General features: G+C 40.4%; 2 protein-coding genes across 7 annotated transcripts in view; both read left to right on the top strand.

Moving 5' to 3' along the window:
* The window catches only part of ARNT (aryl hydrocarbon receptor nuclear translocator), a 66870-nt gene extending 63985 nt beyond the window's left edge, over positions 1 to 2885 (top strand). For all 6 annotated transcript variants that reach the window (XM_076000098.1, XM_076000096.1, XM_076000097.1 and 3 more), the window contains one exon: positions 880 to 2885. In XM_076000098.1, coding sequence (XP_075856213.1) covers positions 880 to 969 — 90 coding nt within the window. In that variant the 3' untranslated portion in view covers positions 970 to 2885. The remainder of the gene's footprint in view (positions 1 to 879) is intronic.
* Positions 2886 to 5716: 2831 nt separating this feature from the next.
* CTSK (cathepsin K) lies at positions 5717 to 15784 on the top strand. The gene is made up of 8 exons (XM_012767516.2): positions 5717 to 5989; positions 7812 to 7932; positions 8404 to 8526; positions 8612 to 8767; positions 10416 to 10634; positions 12660 to 12825; positions 13084 to 13189; positions 15111 to 15784. Exons 2-8 carry the CDS (start codon positions 7813 to 7815, stop codon positions 15208 to 15210), a joined length of 990 nt encoding a protein of 329 aa, XP_012622970.1. The 5' UTR covers positions 5717 to 5989; position 7812; the 3' UTR covers positions 15211 to 15784.
* The last annotated feature ends 1717 nt before the right edge of the window (positions 15785 to 17501 follow it).

The raw sequence follows: 17501 nt of genomic DNA, 5'->3' as shown, positions 1-17501 counted from the left end.
AAAGTTACTTTAGCTCATTCAAAGAGATCCACATCCCCATTTCCAGGTAGCTTTGGATGATTTAAAAAAATGTATTTAAATAGAACATATTGATTATACCTGTAAAAGTCTGTTTATACAAGTTCTGAGGGGACCACAAGAGTGAATGGAATAATCTTAGGCAGGACAAAGGAGGAGCTAGTTTAAAGCAAATAATGAAAGAAGGCAAAACAGGTGTGGGTGGAAAATAAATAGAATAAGAGACTCCAGGCCAGGCGCGGTAGATCACGCCTGTAATCCTAGCACTCTGGTAGGCTGAGGCGGGCAGATTGCTCCAGGTCAGGAGTTCGAAACCAGCCTGAGCAAGAGTGAGACCCCGTCTTTATAGAAACAAATTAATTGGCCAATTAATATATATACAAAAAATTAGCTGGGCGTGGTGGCGCATGCCTGTAGTCGCAACCACTTGGGAGCCTGAGGCAGGAGGATTGCTTGAGCCCAGGAGTTTGAGGTTGCTGTGAGCTAGGCTGACGCCACGGCACTCACTCTAGCCTGGGCAACAAAGTGAGACTCTGTCTCAAAAAAAAAAGAGACTCCATATATTTCTATATGTCTATATACAACTGAATGAAATGTGGCAAGCAGATTTTTCTCCCTTTGAAAATATCAAGGACTAAAAAAAGGAAACAAAACTATAGGAGGAAGACAGAGAAGGGACTAGGAAAAAGGCTGTGATCTAAAGGAATCAAAAGTTGCTGGAAGTAAGGAAGACTAAGAGAGCTCAGCATAGCAGAGACTCTTAGGGTCAAGGATGGTGGTGCAGGGGAATGTTGGGAGGAAACTTGATAAATGGAAGGGATCAAGGTATGTGACTCAAACTTAATCTTTTTCTTTCATTAGGAGATGCTCTCCATGCTGGGAGACCAGAGCAACAGCTATAACAATGAAGAATTTCCTGATTTAACTATGTTTCCCTCTTTTTCAGAATAGAACTATTGGGGTGAGGATAAGGGGTGGGGGAGAAAAATCATTGTTTGTTTTTTAAAAGCAAATCTTTCTGTAAACAGAATAAAAGTTCCTCTCCCTTCCCTTCCCTCACCCCTAACATGTATCCCCTTTCCCTTTTGGCTTTTCTCCTGCCCTCCTGCCTTCTGAGGTAACATTTATAGAAGAAATTGACCGAATTCCCCAAGGCTTTTAGGACCCTTTGAAAATTTGAGGCTGGGTGAAGTTAGAATGCCTTTCCTTATGCCTCCTGACCAGAAGTTGTACAGTGATGATTTGTGCTAGGGTCAAGAAGCAGGTTAGAAGAATCTGATATCCACTATTTGCCTTGAATACTATGTCTTGTTTTTGGAAAAAATTATTCATAAAGAGTGGAAGAGAGGAGAAATGTCCTCATATTTGAGGGCTGTGAAACATGGTAGGTATATATGGGACTTTAGGAAGTAAGCATAGGCTCTTTCTGCTGCCTGTGAGCAATTCCTCTGGAAAGAAACATGTTAGTAAGTGAGAGTGTGTGTGTGTATGTGTATGCGCATGTGCGTGCGTGTGTTCTGTGCACGTTTCTTGTATTTCTTTCTTTCTCCCTATTAGGGAGTTATGCAGAATTTGTCCCAGATTTTATCTTTGTCTTTCAGTGTGCTTTTCAAAGAGTCCTAAGGAGTTAAATCTTCTAGGCATTTTCTACTTAGTGTTGCCCAGCCAAAGAATATTTAAATAAATGTCTTTGCTGCGCTTACATCCATGCCTAGCCAACATGCAACTGTAAAGCAGATTTATACAGTCTTTTGTTATGGTTGGTCTCTCATCGAACATATTTGGTGAAAAAGCTGGATTACTCCTGCTTTTGGTGCTCTCACTTTATTTGGAAGATCTGCATACATTACTGAAATAGACTGGCAAGATAAACACTTTCAGAAACCCTAGACTTGGCCATAAAGATAATGCTGCATTTTTCTGTCAGAATCACATATGATGTGTGTTCTATAGAGGTTATTTTTGCATGGAAACTCAACTTCTTGGATTAGCAGTCCAGTGAAAATCCTCACTATTGGACTGTAAACCAAATACAAAGCCCTCTTTGCAAAGTAGCCTCTTTCATCCCATCCTCAAAATATCTATTTTAGCAAGAAACTGAGATATAGGTGTTTCCTGGGCCTATAGTTCTTTCTTTTTTGCTCCTTCTCTAATCTTGAGATTGGGTTTTGCTTTAGAGTACAAGTGTAATAACTCTGTGTGACGGATGAAGTCTGGATGCCCATCCCAACAGGGTCACTTGGTAATTAACTATAGCCATATAGATGCTGATACAGGTTACTACTCTCTCCCCTTCCGTTCCTCAGGTAACAGTCATGTATATCAGCCTTTTTTTTTGTAATTGGCTCCGGCCAGTATGTAAGTGCAAGACTGAATTAATGAGAAGATATGTTAAATGTAGTCACAGGGACTAAGGAGACAGTTGGCCTTGGAGAGGCTGAAGGAATGTCATTTACTGGGTTTTTCCCTCCCTTTTGTCTCCAGTGCCAGGTAGTAGAGTGAAAAAGGAGACAGTTTATTTTTTTATTCTATGTGCACACAGTATACATATATATTTATATCACAATTTACGAAACCAAAAAGTTGAGTTTCCAATGGAATCTGTGTTTTTAATAATCAAGTGTTTTTAAATGTGATCAGGACTATAATATTGTACAGTTATTATAGGGCTTTTGGGAAAGGGGAAGATAGGGAGAAGATGCTCTGGGGGTTTTGTTTCTGCTTTTCCTTCAGGGTTTTATTTTTGATTGTTTTGTTTTCCTGTTGGCCATTTCTGTATTGCTGGCATCTGTGCTAAGCCTTACAGTGGCAAAAATAATGATATGTAGCAAAGATTTTAAAACAAAATATTTTTTCCTTTTGTAAAATTTCTTGTGTTGTGTGATCTTGATTGCGGCTTTATCATTCCTTTTCAGCTCATAAACAACAAACACCCACAACTAAAGGGATCCATAGCTTGAGCTCCAAACATGCAAGCATAAAGCACATTGTGAGTCTTTAATTTCAGGAATCAGAAATCACAGGGCTCTGATCACTCTGTGTCCCTCCCTCTCACTAGTCCTCCTGATCCTGACACATTCTGAGTAAAATCAGCCTGGACATTCTGACTGTGAGATGGGGGTTGGGGGCTGGGGCTTGCCCAAGTCCGTGAGAGAGAAGGGGTAAGAGTTGGCACTTGAAACCACATATGGATACCTTCCTTCAGTGTGTCCTCTTCTGGATTAAAAGGAGTTGGGGATGGGGAAATTTAAACTTTTCAGGTCTGGACCTGTTTTTTTTTCTAGTACCATGTTGGCTCATAACAACGCTTAAAATCCAGAGCCGTAAGCCTGTGTTCTTGAGGGTCTATGTGTGAAATCCAGCTAGAAACTGAATCTAGATCAAATGTGTTAGGTCATTAAATATGAAATGTCCGATTTCAAATCAATAATTTATTATATCTCAAACAGGAAGCAGTACAATTAAAGTACACACCTAAACTATTGACACAGTTTTGCCATCTCAAGGGTAGCTTGTTTAAGCCAGCAGCAAAGAAGCCTGGAAAGCGAATGGCAATGAAATTGTGAAAGGTACTTTACACAGCTTTTGGAGAATTTAATATTTTTCCTTGCAAGAAGTAGTCCAAAACCTGCAAGAAGTGGTAGTCAATTGGTGCCAGGTCTGGTGAATACGGTGGATGATAGTTTCCAAGTCCAGCCTCAGTAGTTTGAGCAGCATTGTTTTGCAAGAAGATTGGCCTATCTCTGTTGACCAATCTCAGCTGCTTAATCGCAAGCATTCTCATTTCATCAGTTGGTTGCAGCAGACATCCGCTGTAATGGATTGACCAGGTTCATGAAGCTATAGTAGATAATACAAGTACTGGACCACCAAACAGACACCATTAGCTTTTGTGTTTTTTTTGAGACAGAGTCTCACTCTGTTCCCCGGGCTAGAGTATGTAGCTAGTGCCTAGAGCATCAGCCTAGCTCACAACAACCTCAAACTCCTGGGCTCAAGCAGTCCTCCTGCCTAAGCCTCCCAAGTAGCTGGGACTACAGGCATGTGCCACCAATGCCCGGCTAATTTTTTCTACATATTTTTAGTTGGGCAATTAATTTGTTTCCATTTTTAGTAGAGATGGGGTCTCACTTTTGCTCAGGCTGGTTGTGAACTCCTGACCTTGAGCGATCCACCCGCCTCGGCCTCCCAGCGTGCTAGGATTATAGGCGTGAGCCACCCGGCTGGGCACCATTAGCTTTTTTTGAAAAATATTCTATTTTGGACTATGTTTCAGCACTTCATCTTTATCCAACTTGTGTGCTAGACACTTGGTGATTGTCAAAAAGAATCTATTTTTTTAATCACATGTAACAATACAGTGTAGAAATGGTTCACCTTTATGTCATAACAGCAAAGAAAGGCAAGCTTCAAAATAATTTGTCTTCTGATGCTCGTGAGATTCATGAGGTACTCATCTGTCCAGCTTCTCTACCTTGCCCATTTGTTTCAAATGGTCCGATATTGTTGGAATAGTAATGTTAAACCTTGCTGCTAATTCATGCAGAGGTTAAGATGGATTCACTTCCACTACAGCTTTCAGCTCATCATTATCCACCTTGATCTCGGGTCGCCCACATGGCTCATTTTTAAGATTAACATCACCAGAATGGAACTTCTTAAACCATTGATGTATTGTGCATTTATTAGCCACATCCTTCCCAAACACTTCATTGATATTTGGAGCTGTCTGTGCAGCATTGGTTCCACATGGAACCCATATTCGAAAATAACATAAATTTTTTATTTATCCATGGTTTCACAAAAATTGCTCTAAAAATTTTTTTTAAAGATAATCACGAGCCAAACCATATGTCTGAAAGAATGAGGACGTACCTTCACAACAGAAATAAAACAAGAAGTGTCTAAGTGAAATGTCAGAGAAATTTAGTACTTAAAGAGATCGGACATTTCACACTTAATAACCTAACATCCTTTCTATTACAAGGACCCTTTTTCCCTACATCTGTTTATGGAAGAAAATGAAGTTGAGTGTGGTTTGGGAACTGAGCTAGATTCTTGTGATCTGTCACATGCCTGGATGTTGGGGAAGCATTTGGAGAAGCTCATGTGACTGGGACTTAGATTGGGGATTTTAATAATTGAGACATAATGTTCAGCAGGCATCCCACCATCTGAGCGTTTTAGCAACAGAGTCACATGTGAATCCATCAGGACTTATGACATTGATTCATATGCTGTCATAAATAACAAGGAGTGCTTGGGTTTTGGTTACAATTTTAAAGCCAGTTTCATCTGAACATTCCGGGCATATGCTCCCTCAGCAAAACATGTTAAGCTGGGAAACTATTCCCCTGCCTGCAAGTGGTAACAACTTTTAGCCAGCAAACATAAAATACAACTTTGGAGCCTATGACTTCCTTTACATTACTCTTTTCTAGCCTTTTGTGTTTATTCCCTCATACCAGAGGTGAGGGTCAGACACAAATTTAAAAACAGTTTTCAGTGTTGGGGAGGTAGGTCATAACAGGAAAATGGTAGGAAAAGATGTAATCCTCCAATAGTATAATAAGATATTAAAGAAGGAGGATGGGGGCGACTAGGGCTGTGTTGTTCCATTTACTCACCGAAAGAGAAGGTAAGCCCCTACTTGAGTAATATGTATTGAGGTTGTTTTTTTTTTTTTTTTTTTGTCTGCCACCAAAGACAGTCATATGAGAATACCTAGCAGCTCTTCACCCTGGCACATGCACTGCACACACACAAAAACACTGCAAATCCGCTGCCTCCTTCCCTCCTCCCTAAACCCCCCTTCTCTCAGCATTTCTATCCCCGCCTCCTCTTATCCAAATTTTCCAGCCGACTGCTGGAGCTGACTTCCGCAATCCTGATGGAATAAATCTGGCACCCCCAGTCATCTGCCCACACTTCGCTGCCGAAACCAGGCCAAACAACAGATTCCCATCAGCAGGTAACATTTTCAACTTCCTAGATCTTTCAGCTTTTCTTCCCTCCAGTTTTCTATTTTTAGGAGTATTATGGACATAGTGACTTGGGGATCAAAATAAATTTTATAGGCTCTGTGGATGAAAACAGATACCCTTCTTAGGTCATTTCCTTGCCAAATAAAATCATCTAAAATCTGCCTGGAAATCTTTAAGATTCCTTGTATGATATTTATGATATAATATTCCTTGTATGATACATATATGATTGTTAGTAAAAGCAAAGGATGTAGAGAATCCTTACCCATCCCTCAAGAGTGGCCCCTCAGGATTTTCTGCCTTGACCAAAAAGGACCAAAAGTGTTAACTAATGAGGAGGAGGAGTGGTTTGGAAAGATTGGACCTCAGTGCTTCCTGTTCCGAGACATCTCAAAGCCCTTAACACTCCAGCTGTTAGTTTTACCAGCTTGCAAAGGTTACAGAAAAATGGACCATAAATTCAAAAATTATGCAAGCTATGTGACTTGCTGTAGGCTGCAAATTTTTATTAAAATGGAGGACTTGTAATTAAGCAAGCCATTGTAAGAAATGAGCTAAGCTAGAGTAAACTGAATTTAATTATCATAGAACATTGCTTTTCCATCTTAAATTCTTCTAACAAACCTTGGTTCTGAGGCTTTTTGTCTTGCATTGTGGCCATAAGTTTTTTGTTGGGGGAAAAAATCTAACTGCCCACATCTGGTTAAGATTAGGGCAGTTTCCTGCCTAAGGAGGGAGGGGAAAGAGAAAGGAAGAAATGCATAAGGAAGGTGAGGCAATAGTAAATGTCTCACAGAGAACAAGGAGCACTTAACTTACATTGTCCTCTTCTGACAAGATCTGGAAAAGTGCCAGAATTTAGGCAAGGAGGAGAACGCCTTGAAGAAATAATCAAGAAGCAAAACTTAGCCAGAAATCTCTTTTTTCTGTATTCTGTAACCCCACTCCCACCTTGCCCGCACCTTGTTCATCTCCAAGCCTGCTGGGGAGACTGGAGGAGGCAGAGATGAGTCCATTCTGGTTGTACAGTTTGTCCCTCTTTTCCGGTTGTCTGTGCAAGTGTGTGTGTGAGAGAGAGTGTTATTTGAATCTCCCTAGGTCAAAATACTTGGAATCAGATGTGAGAGTGCCCCATCCAAATTTAGGCCCTCCTATCATTGGTTAATTTATCATATGAAAAATCACCATTCTCTGTCTGCCTTCCTCATAGAGCCTAGTGTTCCTTTGCCTAATGGTTCAGAGGAAGGGGTTCCTTGAGATCATGAATCCCTGGATTATTACTGTGTGTGCAAGCATTTTTCTGATGAGAGGGACTGTATACTTTTATTAGTTTCTTTCTTTTCTTTTTTTTTTTTTTTTTGAGATAAGAGTCTCACTTTGTTGCCCGGGCTAGAGTGCCATGGTATTAGCATAGCTCACAGCAACCTTAAACTCCTGGGTTTAAGCAGTCCTGCCTCAGCTTCCCGAGTAGCTGGAACTATAGGTATGTGCCACCATGCCCGACTAATTTTTTCTGTATGTTTTTAATTGTCCAATTAACTTCTTTCTATTTTTGGTAGAGACTAGGTCTCACTCTTGCTCAGGCTGGTCTTGAACTCCTGAGCTCAAGCAATCCACCTGCCTCAGCTAGGATTACAGGTGTGAGCCACTGTGCCCGGCCTTTTATTAGTTTCTCAAGGGAGCCTATGACTTCTAAAAGGTTAAGAGACACCTGTTTAGGAATATGACTTTAGCTATTTCCTAATCCCAAACCAGGCTGTGAACCCCCTGCCAAATTAAAGAGTCTCCTCTAATTATGCCCTTCCCTAGGATGTGGGGACTCAAGGTTCTGCTGCTACCCATGGTGACCTTTGCTCTGTACCCTGAGGAGATACTGGATACCCAGTGGGAGCTATGGAAGAAGACCCACAGCAAGCAGTATAATAGCAAGGTGCCTGGGTACTTGGAGAGGAGTATGGAAGGGGGGCTGAGATTTGGGATCTCTAGATCTAGCTTCCAGACTCCCTTCTTCAATCCAAATACTTTATTCCAAGCAACCCTGTCTCTGTTCCCTAACTCTTAACATAGGGTTTTCATTCCTGTGCCTCAACTCACCTTCCGTCAAATTGTATCCTTCCTTTGCTTTATAACTGTCTTATACTTCTCTTTTGGGAAGACTTCTCAGATTAATGCTATTAATCTATAAGCAATTTTTTTCTCTTCCTCTGGAGTTTTGCATTGTATTATTTGTATTTGTTTACATATTTATTTTTGCATGTTCTTAATAATCTCTGGTTAGTTCCCTAACTAAATTGTAAACTCTTTATGATTGTGAGTTTCATCTTTTCTCCTAAAAACCTCCACAGCATTGCATATGTAACATTATACACAGTCTATGCAATACTGACTATGCTCTGTTTAGGTGGATGAAATCTCTCGGCGTTTAATTTGGGAAAAAAACCTGAAGTATATTTCTATCCATAACCTTGAGGCATCGCTTGGTGTCCATACATATGAACTGGCCATGAACCACTTGGGGGATATGGTGAGTTGATCCTCAGTTCCTGGCCCACCTGCCCTATTTGCTTTAGTTCCCTGCTGATGCCTGGCCTCTTTCTTCTTTGTCTCAGACCAGTGAAGAGGTGGTTCAGAAGATGACGGGACTCAAAGTACCCCCTTCTCATTCCCACAGTAATGACACCCTTTATATCCCAGACTGGGAAGGCAGAGTCCCAGACTCTGTTGACTATCGAAAGAAAGGATATGTTACTCCTGTCAAAGACCAGGTACTCTCTTTTCTTCTGGGTATGCGTATGTAATCTGGCATGACGTCTTCCTTTTGCTGCTGCTTTGTTCTTGACATAGAAGGGCACCAGGAAGGGGAGAGAAGGAATTATCGTACATTTCCCCATGCTAAGAGAATATAGCCTAAACCATTATTTAACTCATCACATACTTTTGTACATTTAGCTTGTTTCTATTGTTTTTTATTGCAAATAGTGTTGCAGTAAGCATTCTGGTGCATATATCTTTGTGCATGTGTACAAATAATTATGCAAAATAAATCCTAAAATTAGAATTGCTAGTTCACAGAGAATCCTTTCCAAGAAAGCTTTTACAATCTTATATTCTTATCAGCATGAGAATGCCGTTTTCCCACAACCTTAACAACACAGAATCCTGTCAGCAAGATGACCAATTGATTTAATATTCATTGAACAAATACTTTTTTACCTCAGAATCTACCAGGTACAGTGCTAGGCAGTAGAGATTTAAGACGATTAAGACAGCTGAGCATGTTGACTCATATCTGTATTCAACTTTGGGAAGTCAAGGTGGAAGGATCACTTGAGGCCAGGAGTTCAAGACCAGTCTGGGCAACATAGTATGACAACATCTCTACAAAAATAGAAAAATTAGCCAGCATGATGGCATGGCCTGTAGTCCCAGCTAATTGGGAGTTCTGAGGCAGGAGGATTGCTTGATCCCAGGAGTTTGAGACTACAGTTAACTATGATCTCTCCATTGCACTCCAGCCTGGGTGACAAAGCAAGGCCTTGTCTCAAAAAAAGATCATTAGGACATAACCTGTGTCCTCAAGAAATCCTCAATCTTAAAAAATAGAATAGGAAATAAAGAAAAATCTACAATCTAGTTGCACAAACACTAATAGTAATAGGTAACACTTTTTTTTTTTTTTTTTGAGACAGGGTCTTGCTCTGTCACCCAGGCTGCAATGCAGTGGCACGATCACAGCTCATAGCAACCTCGAACTCCGAGGCTCAAGTGATCCTCCTGCCTCAGCCTACTGAGTAGCTAGATCTATAGTCCATGCCACCACACATGGGTAATTTTCCTATTTTTTTGTAGACTTGGCATCTTGCTGCCCAGGCTGGTCTCGAACTCCTGGCCTCAAGTGATCCTCCCACCTCAGCCTTCCAAAGTGCTGGCATTACAGGCATGAGCCACCATGCTTAGCCATAACTAACACTTTTTGAGAGATTATTATGTATCAGGAACTTCTAAGCTCTTTATGTGAATTAAATCTTTTAATCCTCATAACAATTACATTAAGTATGTTATTGTCCACATTTTCCAGACAAGGAAACTGCCACACAGAGAGTTTTAGTATAATAATAACTTAACCAGGGTCACATAGGTAGTGACCAAGGTTAGAAACCAGGAGAGCTACTTCCAAAGCTAGTACTCTGCTCTGCTCTGCTTTACTGCTGCTAACAGTAAAGATGATAACAGTTATTAATAGTAATAGAACAGTGCAACAAATGTTAAATGAAGGGGAAGAGGCAGACTTTGCAACAAAGGCAACATTTCTGCTGAATTTTATAGAATGAATGGAATTTCTTTAGGCAGGTAGAGAGAAGATACAGAAAGTGTGAACATCAATGATTGATAATTCTTCTTTGTGTCTCTTAGGGTGTGTGTGGTTCCTGTTGGGCTTTTAGCTCTGTGGGTGCCCTGGAGGGGCAACTCAAGAAGAAAACTGGCAAACTCTTAAATCTGAGTCCCCAGAACCTCGTGGATTGTGTGTCTGAGAATGATGGCTGTGGAGGGGGCTACATGACCAATGCCTTCCAATATGTGCAGAAGAATCGGGGCATTGACTCTGAAGATGCCTACCCATATGTGGGAGAGGTGAGGTTGCTCCGCACAGTTACACACTTGTAAGCTCCTCCGTCCCCAGCATGATTTTTTTTTTTTTTTTTTTTTGAGACAGAGTCTCGCTTTGTTGCCCAGGCTAGAGTGAGTGCTGTGGCGTCAGCCTAGCTCACAGCAACCTCAAACTCCTGGGCTTAATCAATCCTGCTGCCTCAGCCTCCCGAGTACCTGGGACTACAGGCATGCCCCACCATGCCTGGCTAATTTTTTCTATATATATTAGTTGGCCAATTAATTTCTTTCTATTTATAGTAGAGATGTGGTCTCACTTTTGCTTAGGCTGGTTTCGAACTCCTGACCTCGAGCAATCCACAGGCCTCGGCCTCCCAGAGTGCTAGGGTTACAGGCGTGAGCCACTGCGCCTGGCCAGTTCTTAATCTTGTTATAGTAAAATTAATAATTTTTCCCTTTGTAATGTATGCCTCTTAAAAATACAATAGCAGCGAATTTTATTCATTTATGAATGGGGGGAGATAAGGAAAAATAAAATTTTAAAAAGAGAAGAGATCTGATAGGGCAGTTGTTGCCAGTTAAGAACATTTTAAAGGGACAGTAATATAAGTTTATTCCAATCATGATGCAGGTTATTCTGACTTTAAAGTATCATTCGCATGACATCCTTCTGAGTCTATTCCTAAGATACCCTGTTTTATTTGTAGGTATGTGCAACTTTTGGCACCAGAAGGCATCAGGGGTTTGGATCACATGGCAGAGAACAAAGAGATCTTGACAAATTATTAAGATTATAGACCATTGTGACCTTAGAATGTCATGTAAAATGCTCCCATTACTGTTAATATTTAGACTATATATATATTAGTGTATATATATGTGTGTGTGTATATATATATATATGTATATGTATATTTTTTAGAGATGGAATCATAGCACCTCAACATTCTGGGTTCAAGTGATCTTGCCTCAGCCTCCTGAGTAGTAGATAAGGTATTCTTATAGATACAACCTTAGAATTTTGAAGGGGTAGTCTGTAGGAAAATGAATTGCCAAAAAGAATACACCATCTTGACATGGGCTATCATTGGATTACATAGTGAATCACAGGCTAAATTGATAGGTTCTTTAATTAATGTATTTTAGTGTCATGTTATGTGCTTTTATATTTTATCTTTTTTTTTTTTTTTTTTTTGAGACAAAGTCTCGCTTTGTTGTCCAGGCTAGAGTGAGTGCCATGGCGTCAGCCTAGCTCACAACAACCTCAAACTCCTGGGCTCGAGCGATCCTTCTACCTCAGCCTCCCGAGTAGCTGGGACTACAGGCATGCGCCACCATGCCCGGCTAATTTTTTATATATTAAAAAATTGGCCAACTGATATATATCAGTTGGCCTATTAATTTCTTTCTATTTATAGTAGAGACGGGGTCTCACTCTTGCTCAGGCTGGTTTTGAACTCCTGACCTTGAGCAGTCCGCCCGCCTCGGCCTCCCAGAGAGCTAGGATTACAGGCGTGAGCCACCGCGCCCGGCCTATATTTTATCTTTAATGAGAGCGTAAGGGTCCAGCCAAAACTCTTTGCCTTATACCAGCTCCCCTGATACAGTAGCGACAGAGGGGCCAGATCCTCCCTCTAGCTGGGCTTTGGCCTTGGTCTCCACACAGCAGTTGATGCCCTCCTGCCCTCTGAGGCTCATACATACTACATAGCCAGAAGATGATTTGTGTATTTTTCAAAAAATCTTATTTCAGAATTCTTTTTCTACTCTGAGGTAATAAAAATATTCTCTCTCCTTTTTAAGTTTGAAAGTTTTTCCTTCCACATTTATGTCTTCAAACTACTTCAAACTAGAGTTGATTTTTATGTGTCGTAGAAGTAAAGAATCTACTTTTCATGTTTTTTTTGTAGTTTAATAAAATGGTGAGGGACTCTAGTCTGCTGCCTCTGTTAGTTCACTGTCATTACTCAAAATATTGCTTGAGTTTTTCACTCACCAGCTCATTGCCTATTGCTTATCCTAGTTCTATTACAACCTTGTTTCTTCCAGGATGAAAGTTGTATGTACAACCCAACAGGCAAGGCAGCTAAATGCAGAGGATATAGAGAGATTCCTGAGGGGAACGAGAAAGCCCTGAAGAGGGCAGTGGCCAGAGTGGGACCTGTCTCTGTGGGCATTGATGCAAGCCTAGCCTCCTTCCATTTTTATAGCAAAGGTAAGGAGCTGTTCCTGTAGAGAACTGTCTTTTATGATGTAGGCATGGCAGCTTCTCGAAGGACCCAGAATATTTTCGGTACTTAGTTTTCATATTCTGATTGAGTCTGCCAAAGAGAAACTAACAGTTGCTGCAATGCAGAGCATCTTTGTTGTAAACTCTTCTGACTGGGATGGAATTCTAGAGTCTCCTAGACTGGGATACCCCACAGGGCGTATTGGATTGCAGAGAGCCTCACCTTGATAGTTTGTTTTCTAGGTGTGTATTACGATGAAAGCTGCAATAGTGATAATCTGAACCATGCAGTTTTGGCAGTGGGATATGGAATCCAGAAGGGAAACAAACACTGGATAGTTAAAAACAGGTAATAATGGAAATACTACTTTTGTCTCTCAGTTACCCTTAGAACACTCAGACTCACCTCTAGCTTCCCAATATTCCATTCTTGCTTCCAAATCAAGAGAAAACTGTCTCAGGCTTTTCAGTTCTGTCTTTCTAGTCAGAGGCTTTTAATTCTGAGTCTAACATTTAATGGTCAAACAATAGTACTCAAAGTATGTGTTGGGCAGCTGCTCCATGTGTAAGGTGCTTAGTAAAATACACAAGAAATGGAGCAGATGTCTGCTTTAAGTGATCTCAGAGCCAATAAGAAAGACAGACCTAACTAACCATGACACAAGAAAGAAAAAAAAAAAAAAAAAAAAAAAAAAAGGCTGGTAGAAGCTTTAGAATTATCTATTTTTACTTTTTTTGGTCTCTAATGTGATCAATTCTTAGGGAAGTTTCCATTATCAGTCTCTCTATAAGCAGCAGGGGAACAGAAAACAATGTAAAGGTTTAATATTCCCTTGTGCAGCTTTTTGTTCTTCAAAATACCCTTGAAGAATATAAAGTTTTATATATATAAGAACTTGCCAAAGATTGTGAGGTCTGTGAAGAGAAACACTTTTTGGATATAAGGTATCAAAAAAAACCAAATTAGTGTTTGCTACCCATCTCTCTCTAGCCCCTTGTGGCTTTGGGAATCGGGCACAGATTTATGGGAATTATACTTTTCTTTTCCTGGTTGGTCATTACCAACCTGGAAGCAGCACTGATTAGATTTGCTGTCCTTGCTGATCTCCAAGGAACAAGAATCCTAGACTCTCAGGAGTCACAAAATAATGCAGTGGTATAATCAAGTTGAGCTGCTACCTGGAAGACTGAAACACTAAATTGTGAGGCTGGGAGTTGCTTCACAGTTCCAACTCAGGGTGAACGTGAGCACTTTTCTACTCTCCCATAGCTTCTGTCCTTGTGTTGTCCCTTTCTTAACTCCCAGGCCCAAGCACTTAACCTTGTTCTTTCTTGGTCAGATGCCAAGGGTAGAGATAATATCCAAGAGAGCTGGGAGGAATAAGGGACACACCCAGGCAGGATCAGAACAGTGGGGGCACCTGAAGGAGAGGACAGGGGTAGGGTATAGGCCTTAAATAAAATATACTGGGTAATTTGAGAAATTGCTGGTTGGGGAAAAAGGACAGAAAACTCACAAAAACTATTTGGAAGATATACAGACCAGTCTCTCCTCTCTCCATTCTCTCTTTGTCTCTCCTGTCTTCTAGACTCTGCACTCCTTTTCTTTGTCATCTCATCCACTTTCATAGTTCCATCCATCTGTCTTCTAGGGTTTTCTCCCAAATTAAAATCACCAGCTTCAGCCTCTCTTGCATCTTTCTTATGTTCTAGACTTACATTTTCAAGAGCAGTCTTCCCCAAATACAACTCTAATCATATCACTCTCCCACTCAAAAACCTTCAGGCTCTTCTACAATCATGGGTCACAAGTAAAACTCAAACTCTTTGACCTTGCAATAAAGATAATTCAGGCTGATCTCAATCTATCTTTCCAGACATGTCTTCCACTACATCCTGTCAGGTACACTATTTTGCAGCCCTATGATCCTAACATACATCCACGCTTTCCTGCCTCCATTGTTCATTTCACACCCCTCCACCAGCATCCCTTTCCCACAGGTCAAAATTCTACCCAGGCTTTTGGCTCAGTTCAAATGCCACCTGTTACATCAGACCGTTTTTGGTCTTCTTGATCAGAAGCAATCTCTCCCACCTTTGATACCAATAGTTTTATGTCTTTTTCTCACTTCCTGACTTTAAATTCTTTAAAGGTAAAAAATATTTTATTTGTTTATGTATACCATCAGTACCTAGCACAATACTCTGTAAGTGTTTTAATGAATAAATAAATTGAGGGTACTAAGTATTTTTCTTGACTGGTCCTACAGCTGGGGAGAAGCCTGGGGAATCAAAGGCTACGTCCTCATGGCTCGGAATAAGAACAACGCCTGTGGCATTGCCAACCTGGCCAGCTTCCCGAAGATGTAATTCCAGCCAGCCAACCCTGTCCTGCTATTCCATTCCTTCTATGATGGTGCAATGTAATGATGTACTTTGGAAGGGAGTTAGTGTGCCATTCTTGAAGCAGATGTGGTAGTACTGAAATTGTTTCTTCAGTTTCCCCATTTGTTTGTATTTCAAGTGATCCCTGATACTTTCCTCCTCTGCACTCAAGTCCTTTTTCATCATGGCCACAGCAGGAATTTCCCTGACAGATGTGCACTCTTAGGATAAGAGATGTGACCACAGCCTGCCCCTGTGGGTTGTCCCGGGGCTGATGCTGTCCAGATAGGAGCTAGAGATTTTCATGTAGTCTAGATTCTCATTTACTGGGATTAGTTAGCTTTAACCACCCCAGACGACTAGGGTGACCTGACTTCTCAGTTTCCAAATTCCCTTCTTTTATATCCTCAAGGTAGAAATTTCTATATTTTACACTCCAATTCATAAATCTATTCATAAGCCTTTGGTACAAGTTTACATGATATAAGAAATGTGTTTTCTTTTCCCTTCTTTGCATTTTTGAAATAAAGTATTTATCTCTTGCCTACAATTTAATAAATAGTATTTAGTACACATTCATTTTGCGTTAGTTGTAGATAGTTGCTGGAGAAAAAAAGATGAACAAAACATGTTCTCTAGGCCGGGCACAGTGGCTCACACCTGTAATCCTAGCACTCTGGGAGGCCGAGGCAGGAGGATCGCTAAAGGTCAGGAGTTCGAAACCAACCTGAGCAAGAGTGAGACCCCGTCTCTACTAAAAATAGAAAGAAATTAATTAGCCAACTAAAAATATATAGAAAAAATTAGCTGGGCATGGTGGCACATGCCTGTAGTCCCAGCTACTTGGAAGGCTAAAGCAGAAGGATTGCTTGAGCCCAGGAGTCTGAGGTTGCTGTGAGCTAGGCTGATGCTACAGCACTCTAGCCTGGGCAACAGAGTGAGACTCTGTCTCAAAAAAACCGCAAAAAACAAAAAACATGTTCTCTATACTTGATGTGCTCACAGTCCGATTGGAGAGACAGTCACATAAACAATTTGTCTAATAAAAAAATAATTTATTTGTTCATTCTTTCAACTGACATTTATTGAGTGCTTACTGTATACCAAGAACTGTACTAAGTTTCTGGGATTAAGTGAACATAAGGAGATCTCAAAATGTAAGTCTGCTGTAGGGGGACCGGATTAAGAGACATGTAAACCTAGGTCTTGAAAAATATCTTAAGATCCTTTCTGTGAGGTTCTACAACCTAAACTTTTGCTGTCACCAAAAGAGGAAATTGAAATTCTTTACTAATAGTGTCCAACCAGTATTAATTCTAAAAGAAATTAGCTGGCTAATAATAAATCAGCACAGTTTGTTTTGCCATTTTTCACAAAATGTGTATTAAGTACCCATTATTACCACAAGAAAGAGTTCCCATTTACTGAATACTTATCATGTGTCAGATACCCTTTTATTTCATTCTATGCAAAAGTATTTATTTTTGTTTGTAATATTTATTGCCATGTGGTAAACAATGTGTTAAGGCTAGGAAGATGAAAAAATTAGTAAGACATGACCTTGACTTCAAGAATGTTGTAAACTAATGTTAGAGACAGAAATAAACAACTAATAATACCAACCATAATGAAATAAATACTAATTATGCAAGCTTAGGAATGAGTCAGTAATTCTTAATGGGATTTTAGGTGAGGTTTTATTGAGAGGAGAGCTTTGAAAGATCTTAATGGGCAGAGAAGAGGGGTAGGAGAGTATACCAGGCTTGAGGTTCTGGGTAAACAAAGGCACAGAGCTGTGTGGGTGAATAGTGAGGGCAGGGGTGCCTCAAGTATAGAGTACAAAGGCATACATGGCTGAGCTGAGGTAAGAAAAGTAGGTTGGAGGTGAATCCTGCATTGAATGCCCCAAGAAGTTCAGACTTTATATTTTATAGACACACAGGCATTTAGTAAGCATCAAATATTTTTGAGCAAGAGGGAGGCATAATCGGATCTATATTTTAGCAATATTCCTCTGGCAGTGGAATAAAGAACAAATAAAAGATGAAGAACAAAATGGAGATGCAAGAGATTAGAGGAAAGTCAACATTTAGGAGGCATTACACATACTCTGTTGTTTCTCAGAGAAAGAATACTTCATAAAAGAATGACTCCAGAACTTTTCTGAAGCTTGAATATGAGTTTGGCAGGTAAGAAAGGTAGGAAATGGCATTCTAGACCCAACAAAGAGCATATTCAAATGTGTAGAAATGAGAGAGCATGCACATTCTGCAATC

Source organism: Microcebus murinus, chromosome 2 (genome assembly GCF_040939455.1).
Source record: "Microcebus murinus isolate Inina chromosome 2, M.murinus_Inina_mat1.0, whole genome shotgun sequence".
In the NCBI taxonomy this organism is placed as follows: domain Eukaryota; kingdom Metazoa; phylum Chordata; class Mammalia; order Primates; family Cheirogaleidae; genus Microcebus; species Microcebus murinus.
The sequence above is the reverse complement of the archived record's forward strand: the minus strand, read 5'-3'. Positions and strand labels throughout refer to the sequence as shown.

Excerpts from the sequence above, each read along its gene's own strand:
- CTSK (XM_012767516.2), top strand. The coding sequence starts at position 7,813 with ATGTGGGGACTCAAGGTTCTGCTGCTACCCATGGTGACCTTTGCTCTG. Across the intron at positions 7,933-8,403 it reads GCAAGCAGTATAATAGCAAG|GTGGATGAAATCTCTCGGCG; the intron begins GTGCCTGGGTAC and ends TGCTCTGTTTAG. Across the intron at positions 8,527-8,611 it reads TGAACCACTTGGGGGATATG|ACCAGTGAAGAGGTGGTTCA; the intron begins GTGAGTTGATCC and ends TCTTTGTCTCAG.